The sequence below is a fragment of the Nilaparvata lugens genome, chromosome 4, assembly GCF_014356525.2.
Source record: "Nilaparvata lugens isolate BPH chromosome 4, ASM1435652v1, whole genome shotgun sequence".
Classification (NCBI taxonomy): domain Eukaryota; kingdom Metazoa; phylum Arthropoda; class Insecta; order Hemiptera; family Delphacidae; genus Nilaparvata; species Nilaparvata lugens.
The window spans coordinates 45688246-45710072 of record NC_052507.1 but is presented as its reverse complement, the minus strand read 5'-3'; the positions used below and the strand labels follow the sequence as shown (position 1 = coordinate 45710072).

General features: G+C 32.6%; 1 protein-coding gene across 2 annotated transcripts in view; it reads right to left on the bottom strand.

Annotated features, from left to right (window-relative positions):
• Positions 1 to 2382: 2382 nt before the first annotated feature.
• Positions 2383 to 21827, bottom strand: part of LOC111050886 (protein FAM160B1) — a 76952-nt gene continuing 57507 nt past the window's right edge. For both annotated transcript variants that reach the window (XM_039427536.1, XM_039427537.1), the window contains 2 exons: positions 5492 to 5733; positions 2383 to 3888 (listed from right to left, as the gene is read on the bottom strand). In XM_039427536.1, the coding sequence (XP_039283470.1) occupies positions 3789 to 3888; positions 5492 to 5733 (342 nt within the window). In that variant the 3' untranslated portion in view covers positions 2383 to 3788. The remainder of the gene's footprint in view (positions 3889 to 5491; positions 5734 to 21827) is intronic.

The window sequence follows — 21827 nt, the reverse complement described above, 5'->3', positions numbered from 1 at the left end:
TGTTTTTCTTTCTCTTGAATATTCATATTAATTAAAACTTTTACAATATTTCCATTTATAAATAAATCCTTAGTTGAATTGATGGAATTAACGTTTTGGTAGAGAGTTAGTGGGAAGGATATTTTGAATATTCTTTCCGAAGAATGGACATTGATATGTCCAAAGCTCCGCCAATTTATGTAGATGCATAACAATATTATCTATAGTTATCACAAATCGCTTTTTTCATATCATACACAGTTCAATAATAATTTTCTTAGTCTATATTATGTAAATTCATCTATAATTTTGCTGTATTGTAAGCTATTGTATATATGTGTTTGAGCCAGTATATATTGGTTTAATCTACATGAATAAAGTACCCAATCAATCAATCTCTCTCACCGTCTCTTCCATTGCGGTCGCTGTAAATTGGTGTTGGATTACACCTATTGTCTTAGTAAAGGCTGCAGCAATACTGTACATGATTATTAGCATTTTAAAAATTTATTTTACCTGTTGGATTGAGAATAGTAGTCAGACGTAGTTGAGCAGTGCTTGTGTACGGTGCTATGGTTTCCTTTACTCTGATCGTGCATTTGGGTGAGTGTTTAACAAACTATGGAAATTCATTAGACCAATTGTCCAGTTCATTACAAAAATTCATTATTCAAAATTTAGGAAAAGCTTTTCACCAGCTATCAACCAGGATTACAAAAATTCATCCCAAAAAGTTAATACGTTCAAATTCCATTGTATACGGAGAAAGAGAGAGTGAGAGAGATGGCAATTTTTTTAGTATGATTCATATGTAACTTAAGGAAGGAAATATGTTTTGTTTCATTGAATGTGTTCTGTATTATGGGAAATGTGAATTGTTTTATTAATTGAGATTGTACTGTAACTTATTGACTGCACAGTAATGCAATGTTGGGCTATTGATAACTATTGATTAGATTGTTTAGATTTGTACCTTTTATTGTCATTATGAGTTTAACTTACTCCCAGTTTTGCTAACTATAGTAAACAGATTATTGAAATTTCCTTGCGTTATGTATTTGATATTCATGAGAAGATGAGAAAGAGGAGTCCTGGGACAGAAAACTTGGTCATGTTGGTTGTTGATGTTTTGCTTTAATCTTTGGAAACTTTTGCTTTTAAGTAGTGCTCACAATAGACACATACTAAGTCATTTGAGAATAATGGAATTCAATTTGATTTTTTATACAATTTAGTTTGATATGTAATGGAATTTAGTTTGATCTTTCATGAAATTTAGTTTGATTTTTTTAATGGAATTTAGTTTGATCTTTCATAAAATTTAGTTTGATTTTCAATGGAATTTAGTTTGATCTTTCATGAAATTAAGTTGATTTTTTTAATGAAATTTAGTTTGATCTTCCATGAAATTTAGTTTAATTTTTAATGGAGTTTATGTTTGATATATATCTTTATTAGTTGAAACTTGTCAGAAATCGTGGGGATTAGTGTCAAATGATATTCTTATAGATATATTGGGTAATAGATTTATCTTCTATCTTAGCTTGTGTCCTGGTTATTGCATCTTAGTTATTAAGTTTATCCCATTTTAAGAGTAGCCTTGAGGAGTTCTGCGCTGGTTACAATACAGATCACAGGTCAAAGCAACATAATAATCTATACTATAATAAAGGAAAGAACTGGCTTATACACATACAGAATAGGAAAATTATGTTTGACACATAATCACGTCTCAACTACTGGACTGATTAACTTGAAATTTTGCATATAGTTTCTTAATTAACTGAGGATGGTTATAGGCCTATTTTCGATTCTTCAAGATTTTATTACATCAAGTTTTCAGTTTGTCAAGTTTTCAATTTGTCATGCTTCCAGTTGTTGTATGGAAGCAACTGAACATTTCTTTTAAAAGAGAAACTAGAAGATAGGTATGATTGGGAATCCTATTAGAATAATAAAAACAGGTTTTCCGTCGTACCCAAATTTTGTCCACTATTTTTGAACTGCCATTTTGTATCCAACTTCATTTTTTCAAATTGGAAGGTGGTCATATGATACATGATTTCAAGAGAAAATATAGTGAAAGTATGGTGTAAACTGCACATCGATATCTCAAACCTTTCAAAAGTTATTCTAATTCATAGATACTGATATATAATCCATCTATCTATCATCTCCTATACTATAATGAAGGAAAGAACTGGCTTATACACATGTAAAGGATAGGAAAATCATTGTTAGATGCATCATCACGTCTGAACTACTGGACTAATTTACTTGAAATGTTGCATATAAATTCTTAATTAAACAAGGATTCTTATAGGCCTATCTTCAATTCTTCTAGATTTCATTCCATCAAGTTCTCAGTTCGTTAAGTTTTAAAATAGACCCTTGCGAAGCACGGCTAGTATTTAATATACTGAGAATAAATAAAAATAATAGTGATAGTAAAATCAAGCAATCAATCCGACCCAAAATGATTACTTTAAATTCCATCCTTGACAAAATTGATACTGTAGTTTTGATGCAAGAATCAATACTCATAAAAGTTACAGATGGAATTAAATAGAGAATGCATTGTCTATTTAATTCCATCTGTAACTAGTTGGCCGCTATGGCTTCCTATAAAATGAGCGCTGCTATCCAAAGATTGTCAGTTTGGTGTAAGGGCAAGCATTCCTGACTGGCAATTGGGAGGTACCGTGTTCGATTCCTGGGCTGGCAACTAATTTTTGGATAGTAGTTCTCATCGAATTTCCATCTAGCTGTTAGCCCTGTTGTCAATGTCTGCAGTAGCAGAGGTCTTCGGTGTGATTTGCAACATTTATTTAGGATTTTCGTTCAATAATAATTACTCATAAAAGTAGAATGAGCCTAGTCTATAATTTTGGTGAAAGGGTGGATGTTATGATTTCTTTTGCAAAAATGAAAAATAGTGTGAACACATCTGAAGGTCTCTCATTGCTTAGGAATAAAAAGTATTTCTCCTTTGAAGAATGGAATCAACTGAATGAGTTATGTGATTCAAATAATATAAGAGTTTGTTTACCGATAAGAATGTTCTTGTTTTCATATTAAATGATGGAGTTTTTAGCGATCTTTTAAATAGAATGAACAATTGGAGGGAATCTAATTACCCTCTAAATTTAGTAATTGATTCTCTTAGTAATTTGAGTAAAACTTATTTCGATGTTCCTGCTACTGAACTTTTAAGTATTGTCATGGGGTCTAGGAGTTTGAAGTTTATCTTCCGTTATCGTGGATATTGTAACATTTTTTTTTTTTTTAAATATACCTGAGCAATCTGACAGCTCGGGAGTTGAATATCCCATAGGATACTTTGAAGGCAAAAATAAAGAGGAGACGTACTTCAACTCTATAATTGAATTACGGACTCTACTCCGTACATGGACTATACTGTTCGGACTATACAGTTATAGTCAGTATACAAGTTCCATTTAATGACAAATTGTAATTTGTTTCCTATTGTTTCCGTATTTACTATGAGAGTTTTGCCTGATACCTGCAACCTCCAAACTATATTTACTCCAGCCGCCACTGAGTAATAATGCATATTATGTCAAATCGAAAATGTCAACATAACTTCAGAAACCTTTAAAAAATACAGGTGGTTAATTTAGGGACCTGATGCAAAGTAGATGTAGCAGAGCCTCCTATTGTCGTCCATGTTTTATGGGCATCTAGAAACATTGTACTGGCTTGATTGTAACAAATAATGCTTAATATTGATGAGTATAAATGTGCGTTTGTACAACAATGATTCTACTTATTAATTGCAAAGATGCTTGTCAGGTAGCACTGTGGAATTTGACATAGGCGATGGCTGCTAACTCTTTGCACAGTTCTTCCAAGACAACTATACTCTCAAGTAGACTGCAGTCAACGTTCCTGTGGAAAATATAAATCCGATTATTCAGAGCTGGAGAAAATTATGGTAACTGATCAATAAACAGCTCTTACAAGGATGAGTTGTTTCCAAAATTTACACCAAAAAATTTGAATACTACTGATTTATCCATCCAAGTTAAAGGAGCCGAAACCAGTAACAAGTTTTAGAATTGCCTACAATGTGAATGAAATATATGTTCTGCAATAAATTGGTGTGTTTTTCAACACAAGTTTACAAACAAGAACGAATTGATAAAAAATTGTCAATTTTTACTCAAATTGAGAAGTAAAAGTAAAAGTGATAACTGAATTGAATTATGTAAAATGAGAGAATTCTAATAATGGCCAAGCGTTTTTGTTTTCTCGAAAGCACATATCAAGATATTACTAAATAAATACGATATTAATACTTATTCAAGAATAAGTACAATTTTGCCAGAAACTCTGCGAAAAAAATGATAACTGGTAACATTATCACTGTGCTGCTTACTCAAATTTGACAATATCAAACTGTTCATTTTTCAAGATTCTTAATGCTTATTAGTGCAATTATTGTATGACTAAGATGAGCATTAGACTCAGCATTCAATGACTGATATGACGACACAAGGAGCATCCTCAACAATTTTAGGTTCGGTTTTATAATGTAATTTATGTAACTTAACCCTTAATTACTGCATACCGATCACACAAATATGAGTATTTCTGTAATGTTTGACTAATGAACAGGAAAACGCCATAGAACTAATTAGTTTGAAAAATAGACTTAATTTATAAAACATTCCAAGTAAACTGATTTTATTTACCAGATAATAATAATTATGAGAAAATAAACATCTTTGTCAATTTTTTTGCAAATGAGCACAGATAAAGTTTTGCAATTCCAAAAATGGGCATTCATTTCTTTTTTATTATTTATTTACTGATTATTATCAAACCTTCAAAATTCAAAAGTGATTATTAATTTCTTCCGAACTATTTTTTGAGAGGAAGAATCTTTGGTATAAACAGAAATTTGGACATAACCTGAAAATGTTAACAATATTTTTCAAAATTGTGTTAGAAATAGTAATGACTATGCCTGTTTTTTATTTTTGTCATTAAATGAAATAAATAAAAATATAAAAAACAAATCATTTTCACAAAAACTATTTAAAAAAGGTTTATGCACATTAATTAACATAATTATTTAAAATTGAATTAGAAGTTAGTCTAATAGACCTGTCTATAGTATTTGTGTAGCTTTTTTCATCCATAGAAACAATGATCAATTTTTGGTTTGCCGTCATCCTGTGATACATTTTTGATTTCTAGATAGTTCTCTCACACAGTAATAAAGAACAATAACCGTGGTCCACCTTTATGAGAAGATTCAAGGGTTGTCTTAGTCTGAGTAAGAATATTAGGCTAGTGAGTGGGAAATTGACAGATCATAATTTTATCAAATTTTAATTGGCATATTTTGAAACATTGAATTTGATCAGATATTCAATAATAATAAAAGTTCATATTCAAGTTAATTATTCAATGTAAGTGATAAAATAATCTGAATAGAATCACCTTTAATTGAAAAATTGAAATATAGAATTTAAAACCCACTTACGTTTCTTCAGGAATATCTCCCAAAAGTCTATGCCTCGTATTTATTAGCTTCACTTTATAGTCTGGTATTTCACAAACTCTATTTAGAAGATGTGCAGCTACATCACCCAGAGCTTTCACCAATGAATCAGAGCCTGGTTTCCGATTAAGCAGTGGATTCAGAAGGTACTCATGAAGAAAAGGATGTGGTAAGAGAGAAAGCCTTGAAATGACTGCTGTAAGCTGAAGATTGATTTCGTAAGCCTGAAAAATTAAGGAAAATAATTAAGACAATATTCCAATCTCGGTCCCAATGAAACTATACACATCTAAGTCAGAATAGAATCAGTTTGAGTAGAATGATTCATTATTATTAAATGGAAGTTAGTTAATATAATATTCTAAATTAGGCAATAGAGACAAATAAAGTTCAGATACGAGTGTACTAGACATCAACCAGGTTCAATTGAACGGTATCTGAAAAAATACTATTATTGATTATTGTATCGGGTGTTTTTTTGTTAGAGCTATAGAAATTTAAATTGCAATAAAACAACAATGAATTATTGGGTTGACACAATATTTTTTCAATAGGAAGATAATCTTGTGGCATTACATTTTGAATATGATTTCTGGCATCTGATTGCCACGGCTGGCTCGGATGTAGTCCAATCTGGACGTATATTACTTTATAACGTATATAACATTTTTGTCCGTATATCGACAATAACACGGCGAATGTTGTCTTCCAAATGGTCAAGCAGAAAGTGGTCTAACGGTGTTAAATCACAAGATCTTGGAGGCCAATTCACAGGTCCAAAACGTGAAATTAGGTGTTCACCAAACGTGTACTTCAATACATTGATTATGGCACGAGCTGTGTCACATGTTGCGCAGTCCAGTTGGAAACACAGCTACACGACATCATGGTTATTCAATTCAGGAATGAAAAAGTTAGTAATCTGTACTTATAAAATTCTTATCTCACTGACTCACTCACTCACTGATCACGATTTCTGGAAAACTACTGGATGGATTGCAACAAAACTTGGAATATAGCTTCCTTAAACGTCCTAGGTGCTCACTAAGAGATCTTTTGGCGATATTTCAACTCTACGGGTGGTTTTTAAGGGTTTAAAGTTCGTCTTTTAGCATGTATATTCTTCTTCTCCCAATATATCTATACTTATAAAATTCTTATCTCACTGACTCACTGATCACGATTTCTGGAAAACTACTGGATGGATTGCAACAAAACTTAGAATATAGCTTCCTTATACGTCCTAGGTGCTCACTAAGAAATCTTTTGGCGATATTTCAACTCTAAGGGTGGTTTTTAAGGGTTTAAAGTTCGTCTTTTAGCATGTATATATTCTTCTTCTCCCAATCTCTTAATTATAATTGAAATGTCCATATCATATGTTACTATAGAACTATAATCTAGAGAGAGTACCTATTCGAAACAGTTGATAACTGGCGACCAGTTAATAATTTTGTCAGGTTGGCATTAAGTTGAGATTATTTCATTAGGTTGGCACAAAGTTGAATAATTAATTAGAATGCATTTATCGAGAACAAATTGATTGGGCACTGCTGCTTCAATCAGAGCTATTCCTGGGAGTATAGATAATTTTTATTTTTCATAAAACAAACTTTTATGACGGGAGTTGCTTCTATAAATTGATCCTGTTCTATTAAGACTAATTTTGTTTGTATATCTGACAGATCGCGTGAACAGCTTAAACAATTTCGATGAAATTTTAATTATTCAGTATGATGAATGGAGGGTATTTTAAAAACTTCAGAAGTGTCCGTTGTGGAATCTGTGTGCAAAGAATGAGGAAATTCGACCAGAATTTAACTTGACGAAAGAAAGGGGTTATTTATTAAAACGGCCAAATAGCTGTTGTTGCTTTTCCTAATGTGAAAATATCTTCCATAGAAGTAAGGCGCTTCTCCCATGAATCAATTATTCCCAAACATTAGTTGTGTTACCAAAGAAAATAGAAGGTGGCTTTCAATAAAAATATTGGAGAATATCATAGCCACCTCTAATACAAGGCCCCGGCCTACGATATTGCAACGTCGCAGTGTAGGCCTAGAATCTAATACATGATTGGTGAAAAAGGTCTTATTTTCTGATCTTTTTCACCAATCATGTATTAGATTCTAGGCCTACACTGCGACGTTGCAATATCGTAGGCCGCGGCCTTGTATTAGAGGTGGCTATGAGAATATGCATCACAGTTCGTTGATATTCACTTGAAACTGTCAGTAAACCTCATTAATAGCATCAATGCTCCCCATTCAAATAATGCTGACACATTGATGTGAATCTTACTATAATTTGTTTACATTAGATCAGATGGGGATACGATGATAGCTACTGTCTCGATTTCAAAATATTATGATTGCCATTTTTGCTTTTTATGCCAGCTGTTATTAGTTTCGATTTCAATAATTATTATGTTTGACATTTTCGCTTCTTATACTCGTTGTTATTATTATGTGAAATAAGCTCTCATTAAATGAAATCGTAATCATTGAAGTCAATAAATTATACTAAGCGAACAATTTCTGTTTAAATATGTGTGCAATAAAAAAATATTTTGGAACAGGTGTCAACTCTGGGAAAAATCGCTGAAGCTCTTTCAGAAAGGATTATTGGTCCCTCAAGTAGCAGCTGAACAAAAAAAGTTTCCATAAACGTGAGAAAGAAAATGTGAGCAAGTGAAAAAGATTATAATAGCTGTAGTTGAGTAACCAAATTCAGCGATCTCATTTTAAAACATTGCTGTATTCAGGGATCATCTGAAAGAATAGGTACAGAAAGTGACCGGATGATAGCAAAATAAATTTAAAATCGATCTCTCCAAACATATGGGTGTTGAATAATAATGTTTATTGTGAGGTGATAGAAATGCAACTAATTTCTTCAGCTTCTGTTGTATTGGTTCGTCTGTTGCTCTATGTTTCTATGCAGCCATGGCCTTGAGAGAGCCAGTTTTCCTGTCTGTTAATTCCTAATCCGGACTAAATACCACGAGAACCAATCAGAGAAGCCTTCTTTTAAAAACCTCTGCTCTGATTAGTTCTCATGGAATTTAATCATGATTGAAATTGAACAGGCTTTGGAGCTACTAGACCTGATATTTTCATGTTTCAAAATCATCTGGTATAATAGGTTCAGAAAGTGACAGGGTGATAGCAAAAGAAATTTATAATCGATCTCTCCAAACATATGGTAGTTGAATGTAATGTTCATTGTGAGGTGATAGAAATGCGACTAATTTCTTCAACTTCTGTTGTATTGGTTCCTCAGTTGCTCTATTTTTGTACGCAGCCATGGCCTTGAGAGAGCCAGCCAGTTGCACTGTTAATTCCTATTCCGGACTAAATACCTCGAGAACCAATGAGAGAAGCCTTCTTTAAAAAAAAAACCCTGCTCTGATCAATTCCCATGAAATTTAATCCTGATTGCAATTGAACAGGCTTTTGTGCTACTGGGCCTGATATTTTCATGTTTCAAAATCAGCTAAAAACAAAACGAAAAAACATAATATTCCATCAGCTGCTCCTATTTCCTATCATGATTTCATTACATGACACAAGTAAAACCTATTGATATTGATAGATCACAAGTAAATACTAAAGTTGTCAATTTAGATAGAAATAAAATTCAGCTAAATTTTAGTTAACATCCAAATTTTCATCCCTAAGCTCTTGGTTTCAAGCTAAGATCAAAGAAAGAAATCATATAATGGTAGTCAATAATCAAAGTGAATGAACTCTATTCATATTTATGCAAATTCACATTAAAATGATCTCATTTCAATATTTATGACAGTAAAGTTTAGGACATGAGAAATCAGCCACAATAAATTTTATACTAACTATTATAAATGGACTCTTATGTATGAATGGACTTCCAAGGAAGAAAGAATCAGTGGATTGGCTGCTTTTACACTTTTGGATAAAAGAAAAGAAAAGTAAGCGACAGGCTATGCCAAAAATTTCAGAATAAGCGAGAGATCCATGAATAACAGAGTCATCAAATTCCGAATCAACTTAATTTGGAATTTAATCTACAATTGCATCGAGCAAAAACAAAATAACATGATCACTGCCAATTTGATTACTGTCAACGGGAAATATTAATTGTCAATGAATAAAGTCGAGGTTGACTCTTGACCCCGCCCAATATTCTACAAAATTCGCTGCAATTGGACTACTATTCTACAGAGCACTTCCAACACATCAATACATGATTGGAAGCTTGTATTTTGAATGAATGATTTGACTCAATAGTTTTCATGCCAAGTTGTGGCCTAATCTCAAAAACGATTATAACAATTTTGGTAGAAGATTATAAATGGTTCACAAAAATAATCTTATCTTTTAATTCCCGAGTGAAGCACGGGTGCCCTGCTACCTGCTAGTCTTCCATAAAGTGGATGGACTCATATCCAATTCCTGTACTCGATGGCGAAAGGACTCATTCGGGTCTTCCTCAATGCTATGCTCTATACTAGCAATAGCTTCTTCTGCACGCACCGTAAGACGTCTCTGGATATGCGAGTTATCAATAAGAGTAAACGAATGTCCACTGAAGAGAATAAACTGAAATGTTTATTGAAGAGTTCGAATGGTGCAAAAACGTTCCACGGTTAATCGAATTAACTGCTCTGATGGACGATTTTGTCGACGATACAATGAATGTGGGGGGGCGATACGTATTCCGCATAGAACCATTGTTTTCGAAATAAAATTGCACTATTTACAAGCATTGATCAGGGTTGAGTTCATTCATGATGAATTGCCAATCAAAACAAAATAATCATGTAACAACCGTTAAATCGGTCACCATCTTGAACAGTAATGCCTTTAAGTTCTGCCTCTAAAAAAAAACACCCATTTACATAGTGGAGTTCTAATTCGCCTTTCAAAGAATGAAGTTTCAAAGATACATCAATAACGTGGACTAAAAGGATACATCAGTAACATTTGCTCAAACAATAGTATCATGAGCTTTATTAAGACAGAGAGCAAGCAGACGAGCAAGTGAGAACTTAGATAATCTTATACCTATAATAAATTTTTCTATTTGTTAGTAAGGGTGTAGAGGATCGACTAAATATCAAGGTTAATACTGAATAGATGAGGCAGTATATAATACTCCAATGATGAGACAATATTAATACTGAATAGATGAGGCAGAAGACCTGAGTACCATTACAATAAAAAATTATGAAGTGCTGTGTATATTATTTTTCCTGCTTGTGAATTTTAAAATTAATTATTATGTAAAAAATCTGGTGTGGTACACTCACACATCTTTACTTGCTCATTGAAATGGGAGCCTCATTCTTAAACGACAATAATTATTTAGAGAAATAACATAATGACGATTGGCGGCAACATAATTATTTGAAACTACGATCAACTACTGTATATGTGTGTATATAATTGTTTTCAGAGTACTTTTTCCTTTGTGTAGATTGTGAAATCCGATGATTTTTTTAAAAGTCGTCAAAACAGCTGTTCTACAGATGAAATATCTCGACTATGTGTTATTTTTATAGACTGCTCTACCTACCTACCTCATGCAAGAGAAGGAGGTTACAAAGTCCATTTCTCAAGGATGGGGTGAACCCCCCATTAGTTTCCCAGAGACTCATGCCAGTTGATGGAGCTGATAAATAACTATACAGAGTATGAATTTGAAATAAATCAATCGAGTAATTTTTGAGAGAATTGTGAAAAACATGGGTTTTTAGTAATTATCCGCCATTTTTCTCGAGAATATTACGCAGCTCCTGCAATTTTCCTAGAAATGAGACTCATATCATCAGTTGATAGGGCTTATAAATAGCTATCCATGGTATAAATTTGAAGTTCAAAGTTCTGTCCAAAAATATATATGAGCTAAAATTTTTTAATTTGGAATGATTAAATACCAAATTATAGTCGAATATTGCACTAAATATCACCGCACTTTGAATAAATCAAGCTATTTCAGAAAAATTTTAAGCCAAAAATATATACACAACTTTCCACTAGGCACAGCTGTTACCACTCTTTAAGCTGTTACAATTTACAAAATGTTTTGATATTTAATCACCTCAATTTAAATTAAACTAATAAGGCTCAAATAAATTATGTGGAACTATAATAATTATAATATAATTATGAAAGATATAATTATTATATCAATTATTATATCGGTATCATCAATATTCAACAATGATTTTTCAAAGGAATTTTGTGTTGTTCACATGAAACACGCCGACTTATGTTCACCTGTTTGATTGTGAAAGTGGAAAGTTGCATAGGAGATACAAGTGCCCAACGTGACCAAACCTTGGGATAGATAACAAAAGGGAGGCAGACGTTTTTGAAAATTCGACTCTTTTATCATAATAAACCTGTAGTTGCCTTTCCTCCCTTCTCATTCTTATCTGGAAGTTCTCTCTCAAAAAAGGTAGACTTGTGTAGGCTGAACTTGTCCCTACTATAAATAAAACTGTTAAAAACAATAGATGAGCGTGCACATTTCCTTCAGGACCTTGGATTTCAGAAGAGGCTTTTGTATTTCTAGCTAGGTTGCTAACCATTTTTTCAACTCCCTCATGAATTGGGTGGCATCAATTTGTAAAAGATAGGCAACATCAAAGTTCTAGTGTTAAGAATTCATTTAATACAGAATAGGTCTCCCAATGAACCGAGAAAAGCTGGCACGGACTATCCCATCACTCAACATGGTGGCATACAATAGACTTCAGGGTGTTGAACCTTTTAAAAGCCATTCTTGCTTTTTGTACAAGGCACCTTCCTAATAACCTTTGATTCAACCCTCATTCCTAATGATATAGTGAAAATTGTGAGAACTGAGGGAATGTTTTAGTTTGCAAATTTGACCATTTTTTCTCTTACTCAAAATATTTTTTATCGACTAGTTGATAAGAATCTTGCTAAAAAAATGTTATCTACTATGTGATAAAAAACAAATAATAAGCTTCATCCAACAAAATAATTTCAATAGATATAACAACAAAATGGTGGTATAGTATTCATCCATACATTCATATTAGGTTTTTTCTTCATGACAAAGAACTGTCTCTAGGCGAATAAAATATATTTGAGATGGAATTCATTATTACTAATAATTAATCTTGTAACAGATATACCGAAGCAACTTGAATCACAGCTACTCAAAGTACTATATAGAAGGAGGCAGTAAAGGAAAATTGGCAACCATGCGGTCATTTTTATCAACGATTATCAACGCTTTTTTAGATACAAACGTTCTTTATTCTTAAAATAAATTTTGTTTATTTTTTAAGGTCATAAACTCTCAATTGAAAAAAAGATAGAAGATGACTGATTGAGGTACAAGGTACAAACTAAGCTCCTTTTATAGGATGCATTAACAGAGACTTACTTTTTTGAAATTCGTTTAAAACAAAAGTATCCTAAAAGTAACATAATTATTAAGAATACTTTGCCGAATCTTGTTTTACACAGTTTCGAAAATGGCCTCAGTTGATATAACTACTCCATTCATACATTATTAATATACACACATTCACGGCTTGATTGAACAATCGCCGATCGGGAAGGAAGTCGGGGAAAATCCAATAATAATAATATTATTGACAGGATAAAGATTTTTAGTTGAATTGCAACAATTAATTAATGGTTAATGGAGTAATTAATTTACTCCCTGGTTGTATGACTATAATGATAATTGTAATGTGCTTACAATTATTGCTGAAAGTAATTGAATAATTCAGTAAAGAATAACTCCCTCATCTTGACTGACAGTATTCTACTCGCTCTTTCGATCTTATACACTCTCTCAATGATTGAAGGAAATTACCGTAATATCACAATTACGACAATGTTGTTAATTTTTCAGGTGCCTTTCCGCAAGTCTATTGTGGCTGTGACAGTGATCCGGGCCCATCCACAACCATTCACTCATCTAGTCCAGCTTCTCCTCGTTTCAACATAACATTGGCATCACCAAAGAAATATCCAGCAAAAAAATCTGAGCTTCTACCAACTCCATCGGTGAGCACTTCTTCCGCAAATTTTTCTATTCAGATGTCTCCTTCAGTACACAACTGGATAGAGAGTGCTTCCCCAACACAAGGGACGGATGTCAGAAGATCACTTTTTACCACCCCAACCAAATTTCAGAAGGAGTCTTACATGAAAGTTATTGAGAGACAACAAAATGAAATCTCAAGTTTGAAAAGACAATTGCTTAGACAGAAATTGTCAAAAAATAAAACTTTTCAAAAATTTAAATCAAAGGAATTTTCAATTCTTTTTGGAATGCAAAATCATAAAGAGAGGCAACCATGGAAGAAAGAAGAGAAGAGATTGGCCATTAGCATATTTTTGCGTTCACCATCTACTTATAGATACTTCCGCAAAATAATGATTGTTCCCGGTGAATCGACAATTAGAATGTGGCTTTCTTCGAAAAAATGTCATTCCACAGGTTTCAACAAAAATATTTTTGAAAAAATTAAGATAAAAGTTGACACTATGTCAGACATGGAGAAGGCTTGTGTATTGATGTTTGATGACATGTCAATCAAACAATGCCTCGAATATTCTCCTGTCTATGATATTATTGAGGGATTCCAGGATTTAGGCAGGCTTGGGCGATCGAACAAAATAGCCAAACAGGCAAGTGTTTTCATGATTAGAGGGTTATATTATCAATGGAAACTTCCCATTGGCTATTTTGTGTCGGAAAAAGGTTTGAATGGGAGCGACTCATCATCATCAATAAAATGTTGCATTTCAAGTCTTGAAAATATTGGTCTTGCAGTGAAGACCATTGTCTGCGACCAATCTACAACTAATACGAGGGCCTTGAAGGAATTGGGAGTGGGAGTATCTAAGGAGGCCCCATATTTCTTGAATGGCAAAGGAGATAAGATTTTTGCAATATATGATCCTCCTCACCTTTTGAAGTCATTGAGAAAAAATTTACTATCTCATGATTTCATATATGAGGAGAGGAGGGTCTCATTTGATGATATTGTGAAGCTTTTTGAGCTTGAGAGACAGAGTGGGACTACGAGAGCTGCTCATCAACTGTCCTCAGCTCACATCTCACCCAACAACTTCCAGAAGATGTCTGTCTCTCTTGTAGCTCAAATTTTTAGTCACACAACTGCAGCAGCGCTCAAAACTGCCATTGCAACTGGCCAATTGACAACATCAACTGCTCTAGAAACTGCAAATTTCCTACAAAAAATCAATTCCTTGTTCGATGCTATGAATAGCCGAACACTTTTTTCTAAAAATCCCGACAACTGTGCATTAAGCAAACAAAATCCAAAAATTATTGCACTTTTCAATGAAGCCCTGGTTCTATTTACAAATTTTAAAAAAATTAATGCCAGATCCTCAAGCCGCCATGTTTTGATGGGTTTATAATAACTATTACTTCCTTCCTGCAGCTTCTGGAAAGCGAAAAATGCAATTTTATTCTTACATCACGTTTAAATCAGGATCCTCTCGAAAATCTGTTTTCCTCAATCCGTCAGAGAGGAGGGTTCAACCGGAATCAAAGTGTAAGAATCCTCAGGGCAACATTGGAAATTTTGACCCTCCAACAAATACTGGAGCCTCCAAGGAGCACAAGCTACGATCCAGACTATGATGTTTTATTGGAGATTAGTGAAGTTAGTGAGCAGTCGAAAGCGAATCCGCCACCTTCTCCTCAACCAAGTCTCAGATCAGAAAGTTCGACATCAAGTAGTGAAGATACTTTGATAAGAGTCTCTCCAACTGATGATGTCACTCTGGAGGAGTGCTCACAAGTTTATTTTGTGGGCTACTTGGTGATGAAATATCACAAGAAGTTCGAATGTTCTAACTGCTTAGAAATTCTGAGTCAAGCTGACTCAAAACTTTCTAGCAGAAAAGAAATTCTTATTTTTAACAGAACATTTTCAATTTGAAGGTTGATACGACTACTGGGCTGTTATCACCAACCGAAACAATTCTACAAATTTGCAATGTAGCCTTTGAAGTTTTAAAAAAAAAAATCCCAAAGATTGCTCACAAAACAAGAGTTTTGGATAAATTGTCGGCAGTAACACAGAGAATTGTTGATTGCGAAGCAGCAGTTTGTACAAGTTGTACCAAAAATTCAAAATTCATTTTGAATTTGCTGTTTAAAATTTTGATTCACAAACATTGTAAGTGGATATCCAATAGTTTAAGAGCTCGATCTACTGAAAAGTTGAGGATTTTAAAAAATTTGTAGGTTTTAATGTTAAGATTTAAGAATATTTCAGGCATAGATTTGTACTTTAAAAATGTAAATACAACTCGTTCAAACTTGTAAATAAATACAAACTCGTTCATATCAATGAACATGTTCTCCATGGATTGAGCCAAAGTTCTTCTGGATTGAGCCAAAGAGAAATATATTACGCTTTTGAGTACTTTCTTAGCATTATTTAGATTTAACGTAATTTCATATCGAGAGTTTCTCTAGTATCTGTTGTGTTGCTATAGTCAGGTCCACATTTCATAAAGATAGTGGAGAATGAGAACATATTTGCCAATTCTCTGCCTTGCTACTGCCTTTTCTATATAAGATATTATTGATACCAGTATATTAGATTCAATATTAATCATTTATTCTTGTTAATGATAGTCAATTGTATTTTATAAAATAAATTTCAAAATAAATGAATTTAATAATTCAAATATATTAATAATAGATTACCAAGATTGAGATTGAATATTTTCTCAATCAACTATATTTCTACATTGTTAAACAATCAGATAACAGTCAGATCTGTTAACTTTGCAGAGCTAGAAAAAGAGCTAATAATATAAATATAAGATTATGTAGTATTATGCAGATGGATGAATACTATTCAATATACGATTATTGATCCACTCATCCTGTCCAAGTGTCCAATTAAGATGTTATTTTTGTGATTATAGAACACTCATTTTAACAGTGCAAAAATTATGTTTATGTGTGTGTACTCTAGATTTTAAGAACATAAAATTATAATAATGAACATAATCAAACAAGAAACATCGTATCGTCCTACGTTTTTATGGATACTATCATAGAGAAACAATAGCGTAAGTAGATATCCCATGGTATAGGGAATTTATGTCGCAACTTTTGTTATCTCAAGCTGATTACTGTCGATTATTGTCAATTTTTACAGTTTTGTTGGGGTGATAGTGTATGAACGGCACAGTTTGAGAGACTACCAGCGTCACACAGCTGCATAGCAAAGAACTATGTGAACTATCGGCTTGGGATAACAGTAAAAGTTGAGAGAGATTTAATCCAATTTAAAAAAAGAAAATCTAATATTCTAAAATATTGTTTTATGGATTTGAATATTTGTTTAATATAAAACAAATTAAGACGGTATTTTTAAGACGGTAATTAAGACGGACATCAATCTAGTTCACAAGATTTGTCATCTTCATATTTTAGTCAGAAACTTCTCGAGATATCCTCGAAGATTCGGTCTTGAAATTCCACCCTAAGCTAATTTTAGCAATCATTGATACTCATATCGTATTTATTCAATATCTGATAGATTTCTCTATTAGGAAATGGAAATGGATCAAGTATTTTTTATGGATATCTGCACTCCTTACAACACGAGGGCCTCTTTTCCAGAGCTAGATTAATTGGTGTTAAACTCATGTTGAAGAAATAATTGTAATAAGAGAGAAGAACTCTTTCTTTCTGAGAAAGGAAGAATCCGACCTCTTATCAAATTCTAAATAAGTATCTAACCTTGACACGGGCCACAGAAGTAATGTAAATCTTCAAGAGTATCCAACAGCCTCACATAAAAATACAGAGTGCCTGATTGAAAAATAAAAACAACAATCTGCAGGAAGTCAAAACTTATGTGAGATCTTTCACAAGAGTGATCTACATGTATATTCACGAAAAATACTAATCGGAATACTACACTAAATATGACAAAAATAATTATTATATTATGTTACTATTGCTTATTGCTCTCAAGATAATGCTCTTCAAACAAACAAAAATAAATAAAAACTTAAATCAAATTAGAAAAAAAAATTAGAATTGTTTTTACTTTTTAGTTGGGAAAAACATTGAATGACCAATGTCTAGGTAAAACCATTGATAAGTGAAAAACAAAGACCTTAAAGAGATGCATCTTTAAGGTCTTTGGTGAAAAACATCAAACAGTAAACATCGATGTTGAAAACATCAATGTTTGATGTTGAAAAATCAATGTTTTTAAACATTGATGTATCGATACCCACCCCTATTATCCACAGTTTAGAATCAATCAGGAGTTTCTATGATGCATCGGACCAGCTCTAAAAAGCTCTAAACTAACAGTAAAGTAGGAAAATAATGAAAAAAATACAATTGTAAACTTCAATTGTAACTTTCTAATGATATTGGAATCGAAAGTATTGTCGACTAGAGTGAGAAAAAGAGAAAATTCTGCACATCCATGACTATATTTTGAATTTCCAATTGAAGTATTTCAAAAGATGCTCAGATTTGAATAAAATTTGGTTATTAACTTAAAAATTATTCTTAATAAGATAATAGAAATTAAAACTACAAAATATTTACATTGCAAGCACATCCCCTTTTTTCATGTCTGTAATGACCAGACCAATATGGAAAAGTAGAGTTTCATCTTGATGAGATTTTATCAGCTGCTCCAGAGGACTACTGTCACAGCCACCTCTAATACAAGGCCGCGGCCTACGGTGTTGCAACGTCGCAGTGTAGGCCTACAATCTAATACATGATTGGTGAAAAAGATTAAAAAAATAGCAGCTGATCAATCTAATACATGATTGGTGAAAAAGATCAGCTGCTATTTTTTTAATCTTTTTCACCAATCATGTATTAGATTGTAGGCCTACACTGCGACGTTGCAATATCGTAGGCCGCGGCCTTGTATTAGAGGTAGCTATGCTACTGTACATAAAAAATTGCATTCATCACATTCCAACAGCTCCAAGCTCTAGAAAAATTTACAATTATTTGATACTCTTTGATTATGTGTTTCTAAGTCTACATTACGATATAATAGAAAAATTGAAATCTATCCAAAAGTAAGAAATAATCAATTTATTTGTGGACAGTTATATTTCATGACTAGATCCATGGATTATTGGAAATTGTTAATGAAAAAAAATTAATTGATATCTCTTTTCATTTTAAATTTAAAATATATTTTTTATATAAGATAATATTTAAGATAATATAACAATAATTATTATAAATTTATTTGAACAGTAGGAATAAAACAACAATTTATTACTACTGTATAATTATTCAATCACTTGAAAAGCCTATCAAATTAATGTTTATGAATATCTTCAATATCACTATACATGATAATCAGACACATGATGAAATTTTGAAATTTTAAAAGTATAAAACTTAGTTTGAATAAAAAATATTTGACCTGAAAATTGAGTATGTAATTGAATAAAACTGTATTATTCCGAATAAAACTTGTATTATTATTTTCGTGCTACATCTTATTATTTGTGCTTCACCTTTAATATTCTTTAGTTTTTAATGCTTTAGATTATGACCATACACAAGTTACACTATAGATGGCCATGTTTGGATCAAGGTCAAGATCAATATTTTTCATGAATTATCACTCATAATTAAATTAGATTTTCTATAGCTAACAGATGTCTACAGAATTAAGACAAATTCTAAATTTTAAGAATTCTACAAAAATTTAGACATATATTTTTGGGTGAAAATTTCAGAACTGCACAAGCAGAGTAGGTAATTTTTCTTTACAAATTGTCAGCCAGGCCTCAGGTCGGTTGAATGGGATATTTATAATTTGAGAGGATTAGGATGTACACTTCAGACTGTCGAAATTCGTTGAATGGTAATCGACGTTGGTGTTATCTTCTTCTTCTCTTCTTTCTCTATACTTATAAAAGACTAAGCCCCGACAGACTGAAATCATACCACAGCCCAAACTACTGAGCCTAAAAACTTGAAATTTTGCACGATTGTTTATGGTAGCCTGAAAACATCCACTAAGAAAGGATTTTCAGAAATTTGCCCCCCTGAGGGAGCTGGGGCCACCCCAAAATTTTGTACTTTTTAACCGCTCATTGCACAGCAAAGTCATGAGGAACTTTTTTGTTCAGCTACGAAAAAAATTAGATCTATACAGGAAAATTTCGATCCGGAGCACAGGGGGGTCCAGGAGAGGGCATTTTTCGAAAATTTTGATGTAAAATCACACTACAGCTCAAACTAATTGTCCTACAGACTTGAAACTTTGCACAAATATTCTTCAAACATGCTAGACGCGCACTAAGAACGGATTTTGAGATATTTTGCCTCTAAGGGTTTCAAAGGATGAAAAAGGATCCTATTAAGTAAGGTTATGAACATGGTAAGGTGAGTGCCTTATGGAAATGAGATAATTTATTTATTGACATGTGATATTCTAGCATATGTTGTAATCATTGGAAATAACAAAATAATATGATAGAAATTCAAAAAAGAACATCTGTTCTATTATTGCTTTCTACCTGATTCCACTCAACCTCAATAATATTGTTCTGAAAATTGATAAATATGTTTATTGATATAATAAAAGTATATAAATTATTATTGATATAATAAAAGTATTGTTTCAATAATTAATTATTATCATTAATATAATAATAGTATTGTTTTGGTAATCAATAAATATTTTTATTTTCACAAACTCTGTATAATTTATAATGGTGAATGTGGAACAGCTGCATCAAAGAAATTATCTCAAAAACATATGTTTAGGAAAACCATAGTTTTGAACATCGTTTTCCTGATGCAATGTATAAGCCTACACGTGGCATGTATTATCAATTTTTCAGCTAGAACAGTTTTTTGAGACTGCAAAATAAACGTCTACAGTTTTATCAATGCTGTATCGGCAATATGAAAACGCATGCAGTTAATATGTCTTTAAATAATGGTGTTGATATTTATTTATGAAAAACATGGAAGCATACAGGATTTCTCCCAAAAATTGCTTCCATAACAACACAATTACAATAGTTCATTATACATAGTAAGAGTACAGAAAAGAAGAATATTGAAAAATTACAATGAAAGAAGAGGAAAAATAATAGAAAAAGCAATGGTCCCAAGTTCGATCCCTGAGGAACCCCAGAAGTATTCACAAAACAGTGTGACCGGTAATTCAGCATCTGTACATACTGCCTTCTCCCAACAAGGTAAGTCTCGAAAAAGGAGAGTAGGGACATACTAAAACCAAATAGGGATAGTTTCTTCAACCATATGGAATGATTCACGGAGTCGAATGCCTTTGACAGGTCAGTGTAAACGACATCAACCCTACCACCAACATCTAAAATCGACGACACTCTCTGAGTAAATTCAACCAAGTTGGTGGTGGTTGATCTACCTTGAACAAATCCATGCTGGAAGTCACTTATTCTATTCCGAACATGACTAAATATGTAATTGTAGAGAATCATTTCGAATACTTTGGCAAAACAGTTCAATATACAAATAGGACGATAATTATTGACAAGATTTCTATTACCAGACTTGAAGATTGGAACAATCCTAGATACCTTCCACTTATCAGGGAAAATATTTGATTCAAGGGAGAGGTTAAAAAGGAATTTTAAAGGTTCAGCAAGTATGTTAGAGCAGCCCTTAATAATGAATGCTGGTACCCCATCAGGGCCCCCAGATCCCGATGGACTCAATTTATTTATTGCATTTAGTACATCTTCAAGACTAACAGAGGGGTAATGCAAATTATCAGTAGCTGTATCATCAATTTCAATGCCTGCAGAATCAGCATCTCTGTAAACTGATGAAAAGAAATCAGCAAATCCATTGGGTATATTCATTCCTGTATATGTGGCATCCCCCATTTCATTACCTTTTCAGAGAAACAGGTTGTCCTTTTGGAATTCACAAATTTCCAGAAACCTTTTATGTTTCCATCCATTTGCAATTGGCACCTATTGATATAGTCACTATATGCAGTCGAGATTATCAACTTCAAATCTGACCTCAACTTTTTAAATTCATCATCATGAAATCGAGAGTACTTTCTCTTTCTAGCACATCTGTTTTTCCTCTTAATCAGACGAATGATATTAGCTGTAAACCAAGGAGGGTATTGGCTCTCCTTCTTTTTTACTTTCTTCCTAGGCACGAATTTATCAATGGCAGATACAAATATGCTATAAAACATATCAATAGCTTCATTTATGTTCGTTGAGTTATATAAATTCTGCCAGTTGGCGTCCCTTAGATCACAATAAAGACTGAAATA